The sequence below is a fragment of the Sapajus apella genome, unplaced genomic scaffold (genome assembly GCF_009761245.1).
Source record: "Sapajus apella isolate SASKATOON/1434 unplaced genomic scaffold, GSC_monkey_1.0 scaffold159, whole genome shotgun sequence".
Taxonomy (NCBI): domain Eukaryota; kingdom Metazoa; phylum Chordata; class Mammalia; order Primates; family Cebidae; genus Sapajus; species Sapajus apella.
The window spans coordinates 2,255,457-2,277,707 of record NW_022437099.1 but is presented as its reverse complement, the minus strand read 5'-3'; the positions used below and the strand labels follow the sequence as shown (position 1 = coordinate 2,277,707).

General features: G+C 47.1%; 1 protein-coding gene across 2 annotated transcripts in view; it reads left to right on the top strand.

The window, feature by feature from the left end:
- The first annotated feature begins 3,188 nt into the window (after positions 1–3,188).
- Positions 3,189–22,251, top strand: part of DAGLB (diacylglycerol lipase beta) — a 38,924-nt gene continuing 19,861 nt past the window's right edge. The window contains exons 1-5 of one of the 2 annotated variants that reach the window (XM_032266514.1): positions 3,189–3,447; positions 5,671–5,822; positions 16,389–16,560; positions 17,872–18,130; positions 20,243–20,365. In XM_032266514.1, coding sequence (XP_032122405.1) covers positions 3,353–3,447; positions 5,671–5,822; positions 16,389–16,560; positions 17,872–18,130; positions 20,243–20,365 — 801 coding nt within the window. In that variant the 5' untranslated portion in view covers positions 3,189–3,352. The remainder of the gene's footprint in view (positions 3,448–5,670; positions 5,823–16,388; positions 16,561–17,871; positions 18,131–20,242; positions 20,366–22,251) is intronic. The other variant, XM_032266515.1, reaches the window with a different exon arrangement.

Sequence of the window (22,251 nt, the reverse complement as noted above, 5' to 3'; positions counted from 1 at the left end):
TTTGTTGTTGCTTTGTGTGTTTTTGGTTGCAATTTTTTTTTTTTTTTTTTTTTTGAGTCGGAGTTTTGCTCTTGTTACCCAGGCTGGAGTGCAATGGCGCGATCTCGGCTCACCGCAACCTCCACCTCCTGGGTTCAGGCAATTCTCCTGCCTCAGCCTCCTGAGTAGCTGGGATTACAGGCACGCACCACCATGCCCAGCTAATTTTTTGTATTTTTAGTAGAGATGGGGTTTCACCATGTTGACCAGGATGGTCTCGATCTCTTGACCTCGTGATCCACCCGCCTCGGCCTCCCAAAGTGCTGGGATTACAGGCGTGAGCCACCGCGCCCGGCCAGCAATTTGTTTTTTTAGGTGGAGTATTGCTCTGTTGCCCAGGCTGGAGTGCAGTGGTATGAACTCAGCTCACTGCAACCTCTGCCTCCTGGGTTCAAGCAATTCTCCTGACTCAGCCTCCCCAGTAGCTGAAATTACAGGTGCATAACACCATCCCCAGCTAATTGTTTTGAGGCTGAGTCTCGCTCTGTTGCTCAGGCTGGAGAAGAGTGGCACAATCTCGGCTCACTGTAACCTCCATCTCCCAGGTTCTAGTGATTCTCCTGCCTCAGCCTCCCAAGCAGCTGGGACTACAGGCACGTGCCACCACACCCAGCTAACTTTTGTATTTTCAGTAAGATGGGATTTCACCCTGTTGGCTAGGCTATTCTAGAACTCCTGACCTCAAGTGATCCACCGGCCTCAGCTTCCCAAAGTGCTGGGATTACAGGCGTAAGACACTGGGACAGCCCCACTTACTCTTTATATGTAATCAGTTATTCATTCATTAAGCATTTAAGAATGCCTATAATGTGCTCTATTGAACAAGACAGACAAGGTGCCTCTGCTCATGAAACTTACACTTTAAAGGAGGAGATGAGAGATAATTAACATGACGTACTGTCAGGGGCTGATTATGTGCAATGAAGAAAACTAAAGCAGAATAAGGAATAGAGACTGACAGTTTTGCTGTTTTAGATAAGATGGTCAGAGAAGGCCTCTTTAAAGCAGTGATCCTTGAGCTGAGGCCTGAATGACGTGAGAGACAGTAATGAGTTAGGAGCAGAGTACGGTGGCTCACACCTGTAATCCCAGCACTTTGGGAGCCTCAGGTGGGCGGATCACTTGAGGTCAGTTCAAGACCAGTCTGAGCAACGTGGCTAAATCTTGTCTCTATTAAAAACACAAAAATTAGCTGGGCATGGTGGCACATAATCTCCCAAAGTGCTGGGATTACAGGCATGAGCCACTACACCCGACTGAAATTTCAATTTTATAGGGAGGAACTCCTCAGGCTTGGAGGAATTAGCCCAAAGACCCAGGCTGTCAAGTGGTGGATGTGGGACTCATACCCAGGTCTGTGAGACTTGCAAGCATGGGCAACATTGCCTCCATCTCTGCCCCTTGCTGTAAGGAACTCCATTTTAGAAACCCCTCCAGTTCAGGGTCTGAAGCCACCCCGCAGCTGAGCGCTTCTGAGTACCCCCACCTTCATCTCCTGCCTGGGCTCATCACCCCACGGTGCATTCTCATTCTGCTGTGCCCTCTTTAGCAGCCACGGTGACTTTGGGAACCTTGAGAACCTTTGTGCCCCCTTTAGCAGCCAGGCTGACTTTGTGAACCTTGAGCAGGTTGGGACTTCGCAAGGCTGCACTTAGTGCATAAAATTACACTCCAGCCCCTGGGAAACGCCTTTCCCTAGTAGTCACACATCACAAGTTTATAATGGCTCATTTATCTGTCTCCCTGGTTACTACTCTGCCTCCATCACCCATCTCACTGCCTGTGGCCTTTTCCTGCTCTGAAAAGACATCAGGGTCATTCTTGCCCCAGGAATTCTATATTCTGGGTTTCCTTTTCCAGGGATATTCCTCCTGCAGGTATTTCTGTTACTGGATGGAAAGTCTTGGCTGTGAGTTGGTCAGGTGCTTGGTGCATTGAACTGAGAATTGCAACACAAGGCTGGGTGTGGTGGCTCACACCTGTAATCCCAGAACTTTGGGAGGCCAAAGCAGGAGGATCACCTGAAGTCAGGAGTTTGAGACCAGCTGGCCAACATGGCGAAACCCTGTCTCTACTAAAAATATAGAAATTAGCCAGATGTGGTGGCACACACCTGTAATCCCAGCGACTCGGGAGGCTGAGGCAGGAGAATCCCTTGAACTCGGGAGGTGGAGGCTGCAGTGAGCAGAGATTGCCCCACTGTACTCTAGCCTGGGCAACAAGAGCTAAATTCCACGTTAAAAAAAAAAAAATTGAAACAGAAAATGCACAAAGCAACAAAAATAAAACGAATCGACAAAAGACAAAACAAATGGAGTAACAAAAACACAGATTGACGAACAAAATCACAATTTGGTGGGGGGGGGGGTGGCTCACGGCTGTAATCCTAGCACTCTGGGAGGCCGAGGCGGGCGGATCACCAGCCTGGCCAACGTGGTGAAACGTCGTCTCTACTATAAATACAAAAATTAGCCAGGGGTGGTGGCTGGCACCTGTAATCACAGCTACGCGGGAGCCTGAGGCCGGAGAATCTTCTGAACCCGGGAGGCGGAGCTTGCAGTGAGAGCAGAGCACACAAACTGCACTCCAGCCTGGGCAACTGAGCGAGACTCCGTATAAAAAAAAAATAAGGCCGGGCGCGGTGGCTCACGCCTGTAATCCCAGCACTTTGGGAGGCCGAGGCGGGTGGATCACGAGGTCAAGAGATCGAGACTATCCTGGTCAACATGGTGAAACCCCGTCTCTACTAAAAATACAAAAAATTAGCTGGGCATGGTGGAGCGTGCCTGTAGTCCCGGCTACTCGGGAGGCTGAGGCAGGAGAATTGCCTGAACCCAGAAGGCGGAGGTTGCGGTGAGCCAAGATCGCGTCATTGCACTCCAGCCTGGGTAACAGGAGCGAAACTCCGTCTCAAAATAAATAAATAAATAAATAAAATAAAAAACCACTCCAAAAAAAAACCTCGAAAAAGAAAAAGGAAATATCACCAGAACCGATATTACTGCACTTTTCATGAAAATGAAAAAGGAAATACCAGAACGGATTTCACCGATCTGCAAACCTGCAAACAACTGCCAGCGGCTTCGGTCAGCGTTTTTGCGCAGGCGTAGAGGGCTCCGGCGGAGGCGGCGGCATGGGGCTCAATGCGCCTGCGCAGGTCTCAGAGTCGGAGTGAGCACAGGCCAGGTTCCCGCCCTCGCTGCGCCTGCGCGTCGGCGCAGACAATTTGGTGGCGGCGCCCGGCTGGCGCTGGGTTGAGCTCTGTGAGCTGCGCGCGGGGTCTGCCCGGAGTACAGGCGACCGGACCTTCGCCATGCCGGGGCTGGTGCTCTTCGGCCGGCGCTGGGCCATCGCCAGCGACGACTTGGTCTTCCCAGGGTTCTTCGAGCTGGTTGTGCGAGTGCTGTGGTAAGGACGGCGGCTATGGGGGCGGTGGAGCGCACCGGGGAGGGCGCGGGGGTGGGGGGCGAGCTGTTCCCTGAGACGGTGACAGAAGTGGCTTCCCGAGCTCTTTCGTGGTCCCAGCGCTGGCCACGCAACCTCTTACCGACTTCTCACCACCGCCCGAAGAGGTGGGCAGTGGTGCTGTGTCAATTTGACGGATAACAAACCGAATCCCCCGGAGTGTGTGGGCCGGACCCGGGGTCACACAGGGAAGCTTGAAAGTCCGCGCTGCACCACACGAGCACCCCTCGGTGTGCAGCGCCAAGACCTGACTGGGAGCGGCGAGGGTGTCACCGCCGCCTCGAGGTCATGGCCTCGAGGTCTCCTTTCTCCAGTCGGGAGCAGCAACTTGTGCCCTTCCTTCCTTTTGTACGGAAAAGCAGAGCACTTGAATCTGCAAAATGAAGGATGGGAAAAAATACCGAGCCAGTTGTGGCTGCATTTGGTGAGAAACAGACAGGCTCAACATACAACGCTGTTGTCTTTCAAAGTGTGGAATCAGTGGGAAGTGGCATTGGTGCCTGAAGTCTGTTCCCAGAGGATCTGTATAGGGCATGAATCGTTGTTATGAAAAAGTAGCTTTTTGGCCGGGCTCCGTGGCTCACGCTTGTTACCCCAACACAGAGAGGCTGAGATGGGAGGATTGCTTGAGGGCAGGAGTTTGAGACCAACTTGGGCAACTTAGTGAGACTACTTTTTATTTTTTTTTTTTGAGATAGGGTGTCAGTCTGCTACCCAGGCGGGAGTGGTGCAATCACCACTCACTGCAGCCTCTGCCTTCTGGGCTCAAGTAATCCTCCTGCCTTGGCCTCCCAAAGTGCTGGGATTGTAGGCATGAGCCATGTCACCTGGCTTGGTTTTTGCCCTATTGGTTTATGTATTACACACAGCAAATTACAGTGTATTTGCCAATTCCGTATTTTTTTCTTTTTTTTTAACTGCTCCTCTCAGACCAGGGCTACTTACAGGCAGTGTGCCTGAAGTAGCCATGTTTGTCAATTTCTTATGAATTCACAGAAGTAAAAATTATCTTGTTAATAATTTAGCAGACATCTAGTTTGTTGGTTTACCAGTTGTGTATTTCTGAGTCAGGATGGCGCTGTTTTCCAGCAGCTCACATTATATTTGCTTGCTTGGGGCTTTAAATGCTTCACATGCCTACAGCAGGCATACAGTAAGAACAGTAAGGTAAGGATGGAACATATAAAACTCGTGAAAAAAAGAAAGCCATACTCTTTTTTTTTTTTTTTTTTTTTGAGACAGAGTTTCACTCTTGTTACCCAGGCTGGAGTGCAATGGCGCGATCTCGGCTCACCGCAACCTCCGCCTCCTGGGTTCAGGCAATTCTCCTGCCTCAGCCTCCTGAGTAGCTGGGATTACAGGCACGCACCACCATGCCCAGCTAATTTTTTGTATTTTTAGTAGGGACGGGGTTTCACCATGTTGACCAGGATGGTCTCGATCTCTTGACCTCGTGATCCACCCGCCTCGGCCTCCCAAAGTGCTGGGATTACAAACTTGAGCCACCGCGCCTGGCCTGAAAGCCATACTCTTTAATTGACTTGTTAGATCTTCTTTTTCTTTTTCCTTTTTTTTTTTTTTTTTTTTGAGACGGCGTTTCCCTCTTGTTGCCCAGACTGGAGTACAATGGTGTGATCTTGGCCCACTGCAACCTCCACCTCCTGGGTTCAAACAATTCTCAGGTCTCAGCCTCCCAAGTAGCTGGGACTACAGATGCACACCACCATACCCATCTAATTTTTGTATTTTTAGTAGAGATGGGGTTTCACCATGTTGTTCAGGCTGATCTTGAACTCCTGACCTCAGGATCCACCTGCCTCGGCCTCCGAAAGTGCTGGGATTGCAGACATGAGCCACCATGCCTGGCCTAAATCTTTTATTGCTGAAAATTATATTCCAGGCCAGGTGCAGTGACTCATGCCTGTAATCCCAGCACTTTGGGAGGCCAAGGCAGGAAGATACTTGAAGCCAGGAGTTGAAGACCAGTCTGAGCAACATAGCAAGAACTTGTCTCTACAAAAAAAAAAAAGAAAGAAAAAGAAAATTATATTCCAAAGTGAACCTTGCCTTGTTTTAGAAAATATTAACTCCTTTTATTTCTTTGTATCATGTTTTACACAGCAGCTCCTTTGATTTCATTTCTGACCCTTTCCCTTTTTTTGCCAGGTGGATTGGCATTCTGACGTTGTATCTTATGCACAGAGAGAAGCTGGACTGTGCTGGAGGATCCCTGCTCAGCAGTTACTTGATCGTCCTCATGATTCTCCTGGCACTTGTCATATGTACTGTGTCAGCCATCATGTGTGTCAGCATGAGAGGTAAAAAGTAGCCGTTTCTATTTGATACCTATTTCTTATTTTAATAGCTTTATTGAGATATAATTAACATACCATCCAATTCACTTATTTAAACTTTCCAATTCAGTGTTTTTTTGCATAGTCACAGAGTTGTGCAACCATCACTACAATCAAGTTTAGAATATTCTCTTCACTCCTAAAAGAAATCCTGGCGGGGTATGGTGGCTTATGCCTGTAATCCCAGCACTTTGGGCAGCCGAGGTGGGTGGATCACCTGAGGTTGGGAGTTTTAGACCAGCCTGACCAAAGTGGAGAACTCCCATCTCTACTAAAAATACAAAAGTAGCTGGGTGTGATGGTACAGCTACTTTTATAATTTTTAGTAGAGACGGGATTTCTACGAAATCCCAGTTACTCAGGAGGATGAGGCAAGAGAATTGCTTGAACCCAGGAAGTGGAGGTTGTGGTGAGCTGAAATCACGCCATTGCACTCCAGCCTGCGCAGCAAGAATGAAACTCCCTCTCAAAAAAAAAAATCCCATACCAGCCGAGACACAGTGGCTCACACCTGTAATCCCAGCACTTTGGGAGGCCGAGGTGGGTGGATCACTTGAGGCCAGGAGTTCTAGAGGAGCCTGGACAACACAGTGAAACCCTGTCTCTACGCGTCTGCTAAAAATAGAAAAGATTATGTTGGTGCATGCTTGTAATCCCAGCTACTAGGGAGCTGAGATCACTCCAGTGTACTCCAACCTGGGCAACAGAATGAGACTCTGTCTCAAAAAAAAAAGGAAAGAAAGAAATCTTTTTTTTTTTTTTTTTTTGAGACAGAGTTTTGCTGTTGTTACCCAGACTGGAGTGCAATGGCACAATCTTGGCTCACCGCAACCTCTGCCTCCTGGGTTCAAGTAATTCTCCTGCCTCAGCCTCCCGAGTAGCTGGGACTACAGGCACGCACCACCAAGCCCAGCTAAATTTTTTTGTATTTTTAGTAGAGACGGGGTTTCACCTTGTTGACCAGGATGGTCTCGATCTCTTGACCTCGTGATCCACCCGCCTCGGCCTCCCAAAGTGCTGGGATTACAGGCGTGAGCCACCGTGCCCGGCCAAGAAAGAAATCTTGTACTCCTTAGCAGTCACTCCTCATTTTCCCCAAACTCCCCTAGCCCTAAGCATTCACTAATTTGCTTTCTGTCTGTGTATATTTGCCTGATGTGGACATCATATAAGTGGAATTATTCACTGTGTGGCCTTTTGGTCTGATTTCTTTTCTTTTTTTTTTTTTTGACACTTCACCTGAATTGGTCTGGTTTCTTAAACTTACCATAACGTCTTCAAGTTCATCCGTGTTTTAGCATATATCTGTACCTTATTTATTTATTTATTTAATTTTGAGATGGCGTCTTGCTCTGTCACTAGGCTGAAGTGCAGTGGGCTGATCTCAGCTCACTACAACCACCACCTCCTGGGCTCAAGCAGTTCTCTTGCCTCAGCCTCCCAACTAACTGGGATTACAGGCGATTTGTTTTTTCTCTCACGGCTTTGATGAACATTTCTTTGATGACTGATGTTGAGCATCTTTTCATTTGCTTATTGGTCATTTGTATATTGTTTTTGTGGAAATGTCTGTTCAGATCTTTTTGACCAGTTTTAGACTAGGCTATTTACCTTTTTATTTTTTATTTTTATTTTTTGAGATAGAGTCTCCTCTGTCGCCCAGACTGGAGTAGGGTGGCACGTTCTCTGCTCACTGCAGCCTCCACCTCCTGGGTTCAAGTGATTCATCTGCCTCAGCCTCCCATGTAGCTGGGATTACAGGTGCCCACCACCACACCTGGCTAATTTAGTATTTTTAGTAGAGATGGGGTTTCACCATGTTGGCCAGGCTGGTCTTGAACTCCTGACCTCAAGTGATCTGCCCGTCTCAGCTTCCCAAAGTGCTGGGATTACAAGTGTGAGCCACTGTGCCTGGCCCCTTTTATTTTTAAGAGTTATTGTTAACAGTAACACGTATTTTGTTGTTGTTAGAGACAGTGTCTTGCTCTGTTGCCCAGGCTAGAGTGCAGTGGCACAATCATAGCTCACTGTAGCCTCAAATTCCTGGCTCAAGTGATCCTCCCTTCTCAATCCCCCAAGTGGCTGGAACTACAGGTTCGTGCCACCATACCTGGCTAGTTTTTTTATTTTTATTTTTTGTAGAGACAGGATCTTACTCTATAGCTTAGACTGGTCTCAAACTCCTGGGCTCAGGTGATCCTCTTGTCTCGGCCTCCCAAAATGCTAGGATTTACAGGCATGAGCCACCATGCCTGACCACCTTTTCTTTATATTTTTTAATATGTGTTACAGTTTTCTGCAGATAACCATTTATCTGAGAATGTCTCCAGAAGTGTTGGAAACCTTCCCTGTTTGATTCCTCTGCTTCACAGGATGAGTTGAGCACTGTGGTGACTAATAGAAATGCATCCATAGAAAGGATTCATCAGTCAGAGGCAGGGCTGTGTGGCATGCCACCATCGTCATGTTTTAGTGTTTTGTCACTGCTTGAATTGGAATGGATGAGTTATGCATATCAGATGCATGCTGGTGGTGGCGGTGCACTGGGAGGTGGTGGGGATACAATGAATGACAGGATCAAGATCTTGACGGTTTGGAATGAAGGACTGAAACGTAAAAGATGTTAGCTCGGCTGGGTGTGGTGGCTCACACTTGTAATCCCAGCACTTTGGGAGACTGAGGCGGGCAGATCACCTGAGGTCAGAAGTTTGAGACCAGCATGTCCAACATGGAGAAACCCCGTCTCTACTAAAAATAAAATTAGCTGGGCGCAATGGTGTGTTCGCGTAGTCTCAGCTATTCAGGAGGCTGAGGCATGAGAATTGCGTGAATCCAGGAAGCAGAGCCTGCAGTGAGCTGAGATCACACCACTGCACTCCAGCCTGGGCTACAGAGCAAGATTCTGTCTCAAGAAAAAAGAGAAGAAATAGTTGTTTGCTCGTGGGGGAAATGTAGAGGGTAGAAATGTTAGCAGGAATATCTTTCATGAGAAAAAGGCCTTAGGGTTTGGGATGACCAACAAGAATGGCATGGGCCTGCTTACCACAGTAACATAGAAAACAGAGCTCTGTGTATTGTATTGTATTGTATTGTAATTGTATTTTTTTCCTTTGAGACAGTTTTGTTCTTGCTGCCCAGGCTGGAATGCAATGGTGTGATCTCGGCTCACTGTAACCTCTGCCTCCCAGGTTCAAGCGATTCTCCTGCCTCAGCCTCCTGAGTAGCTGAGATTACAGGCACGCACCACCACACCCAGCTAATTTTTTTGTATTTTTAGTAGAGAGGGGGTTTCACCATGTTGGCCAGGCTGGTCTTGAGCTCCTTACCTCAGGTGATCCACCTGCCTCAGCCTCCAAAGTGCTGCGATTACAGGCATGCGCCACCGTGTCTGGCTGGCTCTGTGTATTTTATATGCCTTTAAAAACATTGATTCATGGAGGCTAGATTGATGGAGTTTCCACTTCTGTGGTCTCTGTGGGCCCCCAAGTGTGGGCTGTCATTGGTGCCAGATGCTTAAGGAAAGAAAGAAACCATGTGTACAGTGTGGCTTACTAAGGGCTGCGTCAGGGCTGGTTGCCCAGGCTGGGGTGCAGTGGCAGTGGCATCAAACTGAAAACAGTATTTTACAAAAACACGTTCATTTCATTGTTAGTTTGTTACACATAACATCATATGCCTTATTAAAACTATTTATTGAAGGCCAGGGGTGGTGGCTCATGCCTATAATCCCAGCACTTACGGAGGCCAAGGCAGACGGATCATGAGGTCAGGAGTTTGAGATCAGCCTGGCCAACATGGTGAAACCCATTTCTACTAAAAATACAAAAAATTAGCTGGGCGTGGTGGTGGGTGCCTGTAATCACAGCTACTCAGGAGGCTGAGGCAGGAGAATTACTTGAACCCATGAAGCGGAGGTTTGCGGGCCCAGAGCTGAGACCGCGCCACTGCACTCCAGCCTGGGCAACAGATCAAGACTGTCTCAAAAAAGAAAAAAATATATATGTATTGAACAGAATATACCTACTAACTGCATATGTATTTTGGTGAAGAGTACCAAAAGGAACGGTTAAAAAGACAAATGAGGAAAAACTCTTTGTAATACATGAGACAAAGAGGCAGGCAGTCTCCTTAGCAATAAGGGCTTCTGTAATAAAAAAGAAAGAAACTGGCCTGGCGAGGTGGCTCACGCCTGTAATCTCAGCCCTTTGGGAGGCTGAGGCGAGTGGATCACCTGAGGTCAGGAGTTCAAGACCAGCCTGGGCAACATGGCGAAACCTCGTCTCTACTAAAAATACAAAAAATCAGGGCAGGGCGCAGTGGCTCATGCCTATAACCCCAGCTCTTTGGGAGGCCGAGCTGGGCAGATCATGAGGTCAAGAGAGCAAGACCATATTGGCCAACATGATAAAACCCTGCCTCTACTAAAAATACAAAAAATTAGCTGGATGTGGTGGCGTGCACCTGTAGTCCCAGCTGTTTGGGAGGCTGAGGCAGGAGAATCGCTTGAACCAGGAGGCAGAGGTTACAGTGAGCCGAGATCGCGCCACTACATGTCAGCCTGGCAGCAGAGCGAGATTCCGTCTCTATCAGGCGTGGTGGCAAGTGCCTGTAATCGCAGCTACTCAGGAGACCGAGGCAGGAGAATCACTTGATTCTCCGAGAGATTGCACCACGACACTCCAGCCTGGGTAACGAGAATGAAACTTTGTCCCCCTACCAAAAAAAAAAAGAGAGAAAAAACCATTGGTCAGTAGAAAAATGGGCAAAGAAAATGAACAGTAACGGAAATATAAATGATTTTTATTTTTATTTTTTTTTTGAGATGGAATCTCGCTCTGTCGCCTATACTAGAATGCAGTGGTGGGATCTCAGCTCTCTGCAACCTCTGCCTCCCAGGTTCAAGCGATTCTCCTGCCTCACCCTCTCAAATAGCTGGGATTACAGGCACCTGCCACCATGCCTGGCTAATTTTTATATTTTTTTGTAGAGACAGGGTTTCACCATGTTAACCAGGCGGGTCTCCACCTTCCTGCCATGGCCTCCCAAAGTGTAGGGATAACAGGCGTGAGCCACTGCGCCCGGCCAACATCGCTAACTCTGGTTGTCCCTTTTGTTTCATAAATCAAGTCCCAATAGTGTGTCATCTGAGCTGAAAGAATGCTTATTTAGCTTTTGGCTGATACTCCTCTCTAAAAGGAACATCACATATTGTGGAGGGAATGTTTGGAGCAGGTGGAATTCAGTCCTTCCCATCTAGAAGACTGATCCTCTTCTTCTGTAGCTCAGTTGGGGAAAACTTTGATACTGTGGTCATTTCATTTCTTTTCTTTCCCTTTCTTTCCTCTTTTCTTTCTTTTGAGACACAGCCTTTTTCCATCACCCAGGCTGGAGTGTAGTGGCATGATCTCGGCTCACCGCAACCTCTGCCTCCTGTGTTCAAGTGATTCTCCTGACTTAGCCTCCCGAGTAGCTGGGATTGTAGGCACCCGCCACCACGCCCAGCTAATTTTTGTTTTTTTAATAGAGATAGGGTTTTGCCATGTTGGCCAGGCTGGTCTCAAACTCCTGACCTCAGGTGATCCACCTGCCTCAGCCTCCCAAAGTGCTGGGATTACAGGCTTGAGCCACTGCGCCCGGCCTAGTTTCTATTTTTTATTTGAAAACCTCCCAGATGAAATCCTACAGCTCCACCTTGTGGGAGATTTAATTAGGGATGGTCCACCCTTATGACTACCATGTTTTGATAGAAGAGCACTTTGACATGGTGTGCCATGTACCATGTTTGGCTTTGATTGTGGGATGTCTGCTTGTGTCTTCTCTGCGTTTGTATCCCAAGAGCTCATGACTAACCTGGGGCCAGAGACAATTGCTGCAGTGGCTGTAGGAGGTGAATGTAACGATTCTGGGACCTAGCCCTTCCTTTTGTTGCTCTTACATAAGTGGCTATGCCCGATGATGGATGACAGAGTTACTTAACCAAGGTGGTGGTAAGGACATTACATTCAGGAATGCAGCTGTGTTCCTTGGTTATGGGGCCAGTGACCTTACAAGGCCTGCTGCACCAGCCAGGTTCATACCAGAATCTCTTTATCTTAAAGAGAAATAAAATATAATTTTTGTCTTTTTTCTTTTTGAGACAGAGTCTTGCTCTGTCGTCAGACTGGAGTGCAGTGGCACAATCTTGGCTCCCTGCAACCTCCGCTTCCCAGGTTCAAGCGATTCTCCTGTCTCAGCCCCTGAGCAGCTGGGACTACATGTGCACACCACCATGCCTGGCTAATTTTTTGTATTTTAGTAGAAACAAGGTTTCACCATGTTGGCTGGGCTCTTCTCAAACTCCTGAGCTCAGGCACTCCACCTTCTTCAGCCTCCCAAAGTGCTGGGATTACAGGTGTGAGCCAACACACCCAGCCAGAAATTTTTTCTAGGCAGGCAAAACTATGTAAAGGAGATTTCCTCAGTATCATCATCATCATCATCATCTTTTTAAAAAAATAATCAGAGTTGAGGTCTCTCTGTGTTACCCAGGCTGGTCTTGAACTCCTGGGTTCAAGCAGTCCTTCCGCTTCAGCCTCCTAATGTGCTGGGATCAGTATCTTATTTTCTGGATCCTAATTCAGAGCAACTCCATCTCTTGATTCCTTGTCTGTGGATTTCATCAGCAGTTGTCATCACAGTTGGAGTTCCAGGTCCAGGTGCTGCTGACATTATGATGTATCTGTTTTTAGAATCCCAGCCCTCCAGGAAGCAGTGTGTATGCAAATACTGTTTCCTGTTTCTCTGGGGTGTTTGACTATTGTTATAACAAGCTCCAGATATAGAATTGTGTTTTTTGTTTTGTTTTGTTTTGTTGTTTTTACCATACCTGCACCCTTTCCCCCTCAGAGAGGTTACTATTACAATTATTTAGCTTATGAAATTTTGTCTTTGTGCCAAAAATGAGGCTGTTATTGCCTAATATTTTAAAATGTAACTATTTAAATCATTCTAACAGTAGGTAATTTTTGGAATTTAAAAGCTATTTCCTGGCCAGATGCGGTGACTCACAGCTGTAATCCCTCAACCTTTGGGAGGTTGTGGTAGGCAGATCACCTCTTGTCAGGAGTTTGAGACCAGCCTGGCCAACATGGTGAAACTTCTTCTCTACTAAAAATACAAAAATTAGCCAGACATGGTGGTACAGACCTGTAGTCCCAGCTACTCAGGAGGCTGAGTCAGGAGAATCACTCGAACCTGGAAGGTGGAGGTTGCAGTGAGTCAAGATTGTACCACTGCACTCCATACTGGGCGACAGAACGAGATGCCACCTCAGAAAAAAAAAAATAATAAAGCTATTTCCTTACCAAGTCTTTTATTAAATTTTAGATTTTTTTCAATCGTTTTTGTTTCAATTATGTGGGTTTTGGTTTTTTGTTTTGTTGTTTTTCGAGACAGATTTTTGCTCTGTCACCCAGGCTGGAGTACAGTGGTGGTATCCGCTGCAGTTCCAAACTCCTGGCCTTGATCCTCCCATTTCAACCTCCTAAAATGCTGTGATTACAGGCGTGAGCCACCACGCCTGGCCCATCTGGCATTTTTATGTTACTTAGATCAGTGTTTATTATAACTTCCCAAAGGGAGAGAGTCTAGGTTTTACATTATGAATTAAAACACACAGGCCAGACGGGGTGGCTCATGCCTGTAATCCTAGCATTTTGGAAGGCCGAGGTGGGCGGACCACGAGGTCAGGAGTTCAAGACCAGCCTAGCCAACATGGTGAATCCCTGTCTCTACTAAAAATACAAAAAAATGGGCCGGGCGCAGTGGCTCATGCCTGTAATCCCAGCACTTTGAGAGGCCGAGGTGGGCGGGTCACAAGGTCAAGAGATCGAGACCATCCTGGCCAACATGGTGAAACCTTGTCTCTACTAAAAATACAAAAATTAGCCGGGCGTGGTGGCACATGCCTGTAGTCCCAGCTACTCAGGAGGCTGAGCCAGGAGAATTACTTGAACCCAGGAGGCAGAGGTTGCAGTGAGCCGAGATGGTGCCGCTACACTCCAGCCTGGAGCTTGGCAACAGAGCAACACTCTATCTCCAAAAGAAAAAAAAATACAAAAAAATTAGCCAGATGTGGTACTACATGCCTGTAATCCCATCTACTCAGAGGGCGGAGGTTGCAGTGAGCTGAAATTGTGCCACTGCACTCCAGTGGGACTCTGTCTCAGAATAAAGCAAAACTACACAGAACTCTATAGGTACTTAAATATTTGTTTTACAAATATAGTAAAAATGTCAGGTCTAAGTGTGAGACATTTTCAAGTGGCCTCACACAACAGAATTGTTTACTTCCCAAAAATGAAGACCATGGGGACAAATAGCACATGTCACACAGACCTGGATTATATCTTAGAAAGTAGTCTGGGCATGGTGGCTCACACTTGTAATCACAGCACTTTGGAAGGCCGAGGTGGAGGATTGCTTGAGGCCAGGAATTTGAGACCAGCCTGGGCAACACAGAAAGACCCTGTCTCTACAAAAAAATGAACAGTTAGCTGGGTGTTGTTAGCAAAACACCAGGGGTTCAGTCTGGGGCCTGTGGCTTGCCCCACAGAAAGCCAGTCACTGAGTATTTCCAAAGAAGAAGGCTTCAATCTGGTGCTACAGCCACTGAGAAAGGAGCTTGGTCTCAAATCCATCTCCCTGTTATAAACAGAAAACGGATTCGGAACCAGGGCAGGGCAAAGAGGCATTTTTTGGTGATCTGGTGAGTTTCCGTTTTTGATACTTCCTGAAAGTTCTTTCCTGAGAAAGGAACTCAGGTTAAAAAAAAAAAAGAAGAAGTTTCAAGCTTACCAGAAGAATCCATTTCTATGTTTATCCAAAAACAACTGTCAGGTCATGATAGCTCATACCTGTAATCCCAGCACTTTGGAAGGCCAAGGCAGGCAGATCACTTGAGATCACGAGTTCAAGACCAGCCTGGTCAACATGATGAAACCCTGTCTCTACTAAAAATACAAAAGTAGCTGTGTATAATGCCTCTGATCCCAGCTACTCGGGAGGCTGAGGCAGAAGAATTGCTTGAACCCGTGAGGCAGAGGTTGTGGTGAGCCGAGATCACGCCACTGCACTCCAGCCTGGGTGACAGAGTGAGGCTCCATCTCAAAAAAACACAAAAATTAACAACAACAAAACAACTGTGTATGGGACTGTTAGGTCTATTTCATGGTGGTGGTGTGCACCAGTAGTTCCAGCCAGCGGGGAGGGTGAAGTGGAAGGATCACTTGAGCCTAAGAGGTTGTGGCTGCAGTGAGCTGTGATTATGCCACCACACTCTAGCCTGGGCAATAGAGTGAGACCCTGTCTCCAAAAGAAGATAGGTATTAAGTTATCCGAGCTTCAGTTTCCTCATAGGTAAAATGACATAATGACTAACCCAGTCATTGTGGGGATTAATGAAGAATGGGCATAAAGTGTTTTAGGTTGGTGTCTAGAACAATATAGGTCTCAAAGGGATGTGCAGCTTATTTTCTGGCTGTTAGAACTTGGGTGACCATATATTCCTATTTGCCTGGGACAGTTCTGTTTTGTGGCTGTTGTCCCAGCATAATAATAATTAATATTATTATTTTGAGGAGGAGCCTTACTCTGTCGCCCAGACTAGAGTGCAGTGGCACGATCTCGGCTCACTGCAACCTCTGCGTACCAGATTCAAGTGATTTTCCTGCCTCAGCCTCCCTTGCAAGTAGCTGGGATTACAGGCGCCCACTACCATGCCTCGCTAATTTTTGTGTTTTTAGTAGAGATGAGGTTTCATCCTGTTGGCCAGGCTGGTCTCAAACTCCTGACCTCAGGTGATCCACCTGCCTTGGTCTCCCAAAGTGCTGGGACTGTAGGTTTGAGCCACTGCACGCAGCCCCAGCTTAATTAATAATAGTCTCCTCTTTTGCTCTCAGATGTATAGCAGTTTGGCAATGATTATGTTGTTACCCAAGTTAGAACCCAGGAGTGGTTTTTTTTTTGTTTGTTTGTTTTTTGAGTCGGAGTTTCCCTCTTGTTACCCAGGCAATGGCGCAGCCTTGGCTCACCGCAACCTCTGCCTCCTGGGTTCAAGCAATTCTCCTGCCTCAGCCTCCCGAGTAGCAGGGACAACAGGCGTGCGCCACCATGCCCAGCTAATTTTTGTATTTTTAGTAAAGACGGGGTTTCCCCATGTTGACCAGGATGGTCTCTATCTCTTGACCTTGTGATCCACCCGCCTCGGCCTCCCAAAGTGCTGGGATTACAGGCGTGAGCCACTGTGCCTCGCCTAACCCAGGAGTGTTTTTAATCCCTGGTAAATCTTCAAAAGGAGCCTGAGACTTACTGTCATGTTTCCCATCCTCACTTTGTCACTTGCTGTCTAACTTAGGTACTGATTACCAATCACAAGTCGGAAAAGTCAGGAGGCAGGTGTATGAACAGTACAGATGTATGCTCTGCAAAAACTATATTTTTGCAGAAAGGAAGCTCTTCATCTCTGAGGAAGCATGTTTTTTTGTATTTCAGGAACGATTTGTAACCCTGGACCTCGGAAGTCTATGTCTAAGCTGCTTTACATCCGGCTGGCACTCTTTTTTCCAGAGATGGTCTGGGCCTCTCTGGGGGCCGCCTGGGTGGCAGATGGTGTTCAGTGCGACAGGACAGTTGTGAACGGCATCATCGCAACCGTCGTGGTCAGGTGAGGTCTCCTTTCTTCGCTTTTAGTTTCAGTGCATTTGAGACATAGGGGAACAAACGCTTGTAACATGACAGAGAGCCTGGCATTCCTCGAGCTTCCTGAAATAGTTAGAAATTGGAGTTACTTTCTGAGTAACTCATGAAAATTTTAGAGACACTTGTTTATCAATGAAATATAACTCATCTTTCATTATGCATTTATTAATGTAGATTTCTTTTCTTACTGCTTCTCTCCTTTCTACGTTCCTTTTTTTTTTTTTCTTGAAGTCTTTTATTCCTAACCTTTCTCTTACAAGTATTCAGAAGAAAACCGAAGACCAAAACAAGATCAAAAACTAAAACTAAAGGTATAAGAAGAGATATGGTGTCCAGAAGTGGGACAGGGAATAATATCTAGAACCATAAGGTTTTCGTGTTTTCTAGGCTAAAAATCTTGGAGATGATCCAGTTCTGCCCCCTCAACACCCTCTGTTATAAATAAGGAATTAGACCTGGGCTGTTGCCGCATTTCCTAAGTCACACCACCAGGGGGCAGCAGAGCCCCTTCGGAAGGGACATCTTCCCTGTGGCAGGTGCTCCCGAATACAGTGGCTTGCAGCGTGGAAATATTTAAACATAGATGAAAGGTCTATCAGAGTACCCTGTGATAAGGAAATTCTTTTGCTTTCATGAGAAGAGCCCTGAGACTCTAAAGGAGAATAAGTGCCCACTACTTCCGGGCCCAGGCTGCAACTCTGCCCTATTCTTTTTGCGGCCTTTCCTTTTAGGGCTGTAATCTTTCTAGGGCCTGGGTTAACCATTGATTCGTAAGGAACTTTCTTTCTTTTCTCTTTTTCTTTTCTTTTTTTTTTTGAGGCGAAGTCTTGCTCTGTCGCCCAGGCTGGAGTGCAGTGGCACTATCTTGGCTAACTATAACCTCTGACTTCCAGGTTCAGGTGATTCTCCTTTCCTCACCCTCCCGAGTAGCTGGAATTACAGGTACATGCCACCATGCCCAGTTAATTTTTGTATTTTTAGTAGAGATGGGGTTTCACCATGTTAGCCAGGATGGTCTCAATCTCCTGACCTTGTGATTACCCGCCTCGGCCTCCCAAAGTTCTGGGATTACAGGCACGAGCCACCATGCCCAGCCTCATAAGGAACTTTCTAGAAGAAAGTTGCTCACTTCAGGCAGGTTCTGGGAGAGCTGCATCTTGCTTGGTAACAGGACACTCCGTGGTAGAGACTTAGAAACTGAACCCAGAGGAGGGATCCCTGATGCCTGTGCCTGGGGCCTGCAGTCACCGAGCCTTTTCCTCTCTCTGTTTTGCAGTTGGATCATCATCGCTGCCACGGTGGTTTCCATTGTCATTGTCTTTGACCCTCTGGGGGGGAAAATGGCTCCATATTCATCTGCTGGCCCCAGCCACCTGGATAGTCATGATTCAAGCCAGTTACTTAATGGCCTCAAGACAGCAGCTACAAGCGTGTGGGAAACCAGAATCAAGCTCTTGTGCTGTTGCATTGGGAAAGATGACCATACTCGGGTTGCTTTTTCGAGTACGGCAGAGCTTTTCTCAACCTACTTTTCAGTAAGCCGAGGGGATCTGGTTTGGTCTCTTTCTTCTGTTTCAGTGAATGCTTCTGATGGAGCCTGTCCCTCTGTTCCCATAAAACAGCGTTTGAGAACCTGGCATCTTTTGGTGTGTGAGGGGGTGGCGGGAGACACTCTGTCTGTGTGTGACAAGCCCTCCAGGAAGCAGTTAACTTCAAGGGCCATTCCTTCTCAGAGCCTGTCTCCCAGTAGGGGATGTCTTTGTATTGACACCCACTCACTGCCCTGTCAAGATGCTGCATTAGACTGTAAGGAACTAAATAACGGAAGCTGTATACTTTGAGAAGAAACTGCAGTGAGTACTGAGCAGATACCAAGCACAGGCAGTGGCATGAATTGAGGGTGGAATCAGATCGTGACTTCTTACCACTTTGTATCATGATGGAAATGATCGATGATCCTACTTTTGGAAGACAGTTTGAATAGATGATTGCAGCTCAGGAGGGATCATCATTCTAGAGCGATTTCTTCAGTGATTTGAAAACGCTTGTTTTTCTTTCACATGCAGTGTGTGATCTTTCTGTATGACATTCTCTCATAAATGCTCTTACGTTCTGTAGTGAGACAAGGTAAGGGAGGAAGAGATTTCTGGACATCCTGCACACCTGCCAGTCTCTCCGCCCACCTCTGCGCTATCCAACTTTGCACCATCCAGGGCTGGTCCTGGAGCCTGACACCAAGCCATAGCAGCAGCCTTCATAGAGGGAAGAGGGAAGCGTGTCCCCTAAGTAACTTAAAGGAGTGCTTCAACCTAGTCTTAAGATATTTGGAAAAGGGAAGAACAGAAGCTGGCTATTTCTAGAGGATGTTGTAATCTATATCATAGGCAGAACTGATGGCTCTGGGCCGAGTGGCCAGTACATTGTCCTTCCTTTTTTTCATATTTTTTAATTTTTGTGATGGAGTCTTGCCCTGTCACCAGGCTGAAGTGCAGTGGCACGATCTCGGCTCACTGCAACCTCTGCCTCCTGGGTTCAAGTGATTATCCTGCCTCAGCCTCCTGATAGCTGGGACTACAGGCACATGCTACCACACGCAGCTAATTTTTTGTATTTTTAGTAGAGATGGGGTTTCACAGTGTTTCACAGGCCAGGATGGTCTCCATCTCTCGACCTCGAGATCTGCCCATCTCGGCCTCCCAAAGTGCTGGGATTACAGGTGTGAGCCACCGTGCCCAGCTTTTTTTTTTTTTTTTAAATATAAATTTTCTTTAAGCATTCCATCGCCTGGAAAAGCGAGGCAGTTTTATCGTTTTTTTTGAGATGGAGTCCCACTCTGTCGCCCAGGCTGGTACAAGCGATTCTCCTGCCTCAGCCTCCCAAGTAGCTGGGACTACAGGCGCCCACTGCCCTGCCTGGTAATTTTTGTATTTATAGTGGAGACGGGGTTTCACCACATTGGCCAGGCTGGTGCTTACCTCAGGTGAGCTGCCTGCCTTGGGCTCCCAAAGTGCTGGGATTACAGGCGTGAGCCACCACGCCCGGCCAGTATATTGTCCTTTCTTACAGGCTGCAAGTCCTTTCTTACAGGTGATTGGGGATTCCTGACTCCTCCATTTCCTGGAGAAAAAGAGTACATCAGGCCCAAGGAGACTGTCTGTCTGTTGCTTTCCTAGCTTTGGGTCCTTTTTGAGGCTTGCCATACCCAACGAGTATGAGTTTAGTCTCATAAATCTCTACCATCCACTGTGTTTTAGCAAAACCTTCAGAATCTTAAGAAATGAGAGTATGAATTTGGGCTAAAATGGTGTATTGCTACAACAACGGATAATTTATCTATTGATTTCTTCACTTTACAAAATATTTATAGTAGATTAAAAATAGCTGAGTCAGTTGAAGTGAAATTTTAAGACAGATGAACAGCATTTTTATGTTCTCCAGTGGACCCGTCTGAGGGCAGGATGTGACAATATATTAAGGTCACATAGAAAAGCAGTCCTGCAAGGAGAATGCATTGTAAGATACCTGTGTGCCTGGAAATGTCTCTGTGTGTGCGTGTGTGCCTATGAACTAGAGAAGACTGGATGTTAGGGAACCCAGGGACGGTGCCTGCTGGGCTTCAGGACAGGCCATTGTGGTTTCCCACCCAGGACACAGATCTGGTGCCCAGCGACATTGCGGCAGGCCTCACCCTGCTTCACCAGCAACAGGACAATATCAGGAACAGCCAGGAGCCTGCCGAGGTGGTCAGCCACACCCCAGGGAGCTCGCAGGTGAGCCTGGCTTCCATGGATTGTCCAGTTCTGACACTTAGACCTCTTGGTGAGTCTTCAAAATCATATAGCTAATCTATAGCAATTACCTCCTCCCTTCCTCCCTCCCCTCCCCTTTTTTTTCTTTTACTTATTTATTATTTTTGAGATGGAGTTTCGCTCTTATTGCCCAGGCTAGAGTGCAATGGTACAATCTCAGCTCACTGCAAACTCCACCTCCTGGGTTCAAGTGATTCTCCTGCCTCAGACTCCTGAGTAGCTGGGATTGGTGCCTGCCACCATGCTCGGCTAATTTTTTGTATTTTTAGTAGAGATGGGGTTTTGCCATATTGGCCAGGCTGGTCTTGAACTCCTGACCTCTGGTGATCCACCTGCCTCGGCCTCCCAAAGTGCTGGGTTTACAGGAGTGAACCATCACACCTGGCCTGACTCCTCATTTTATTTTATTTTATTTATTTATTTTTTTTGAGACGGAGTTTCACTCTTGTTACCCAGGCTGGAGTGCAATGGCCGCGATCTCGGCTCACCGCAACCTCCGCCTCCTGGGTTCAGGCAATTCTGCTGCCTCAGCCTCCTGAGTAGCTGGGATTACAGGCACGCACCACCATGCCCAGCTAATTTTTTGTATTTTTAGTAGAGACGGGGTTTCACCGTGTTGACCAGGATGGTCTCGATCTCTTGACCTCGTGATCCACCCGCCTCGGCCTCCCAAAGTGCTGGGATTACAGGCTTGAGCCACCGCGCCCGGCTCTGACTCCTCATTTTATAGGAATGCAGCAAGCATGGTGGAAGCTAACAATAAAAAACACTCTAATGACTTCTCTGGTGTCTTCCTGAAATGAGGTGGCGCTTCCTATCTAGATGCCTCAAACTAGTACATTTCAACACTGCTGCCATACATGAGCTGCCAAGAGCTGGGTGTCTTAACACGGAACAGCGAAATACCATCGACCTGCAATTTTCTTTCTCGAAACATAAAAATCTGTAGCAGGAAAACTATCATCAAGCAAAGCTGAACTGTTTCTGCCCCCCAGCCCCAGAGAAGAAAGCAAACACAGCCAGGGAGAATTGCAGGTCCCATCCCAGGTGGAATTGTTCTCATATGTAGAATCGAACAGCAAATTTTCTAAAACACAAGGCTTTAAAGATAGGATGGATGTGGCTAGATGCAGTGACTTATGCCTGTAATCCCAGCACTTTGGGAGGCTGAGGCAGGTCGATCACCTGAGGTCAGGAGATCAAGACCAGCCTGGCCAACATGGTGAAGCCCATCTCTACTAAAAATACAAAAAATTAGCTGGGCATGGTGGTGTGTACCTGTAATCCCAGCTACCTGGAAGGCTGAGGCAAGAGAATTGCTTGAACTCAGGAGGCAGCAGTTGCAGTGAGCTGAGATTGTGCCACTGCACTCCAGCCTGGATGACAGAGTGAGACTCCATCTCAAAAAAAAGAAAAGAAGAAAAAGAAAAGACCAGAATCCAAAACCTCTCAGCTAACAGTTTGAAACCAGTATCTTCCAACACAGTAGAAGCAGCCCATGTGTCTCCAGTACTGCACCACCAGGCATGCCTAGGCAACCATGTTGGGTGGAATATTTTTCCTGGATAAATGTGTTATTGATGAAGACCGTCATTCGGGCAGCATCTCTCTTCCTCTTACCCTGCAGTGGTGATTGAGAAGTAACAGTGTGGCGGGCACCATTGGTTGCTCATGTGCAGCCAACCTGTCTCTACTGCAGAGGCTGAAAATGGCAGCTAGTCACTTTCCCAGCCTCTCTTGCTGCTAGGGATGGTCATGTGACCCAATTCTGGCCAATGGGACCTGAGAGGAAGTTGGCTGAAGTGACTTCTGGGAAAAGGTTTTCTCTCTGGTTAAAAAAAAAAAAA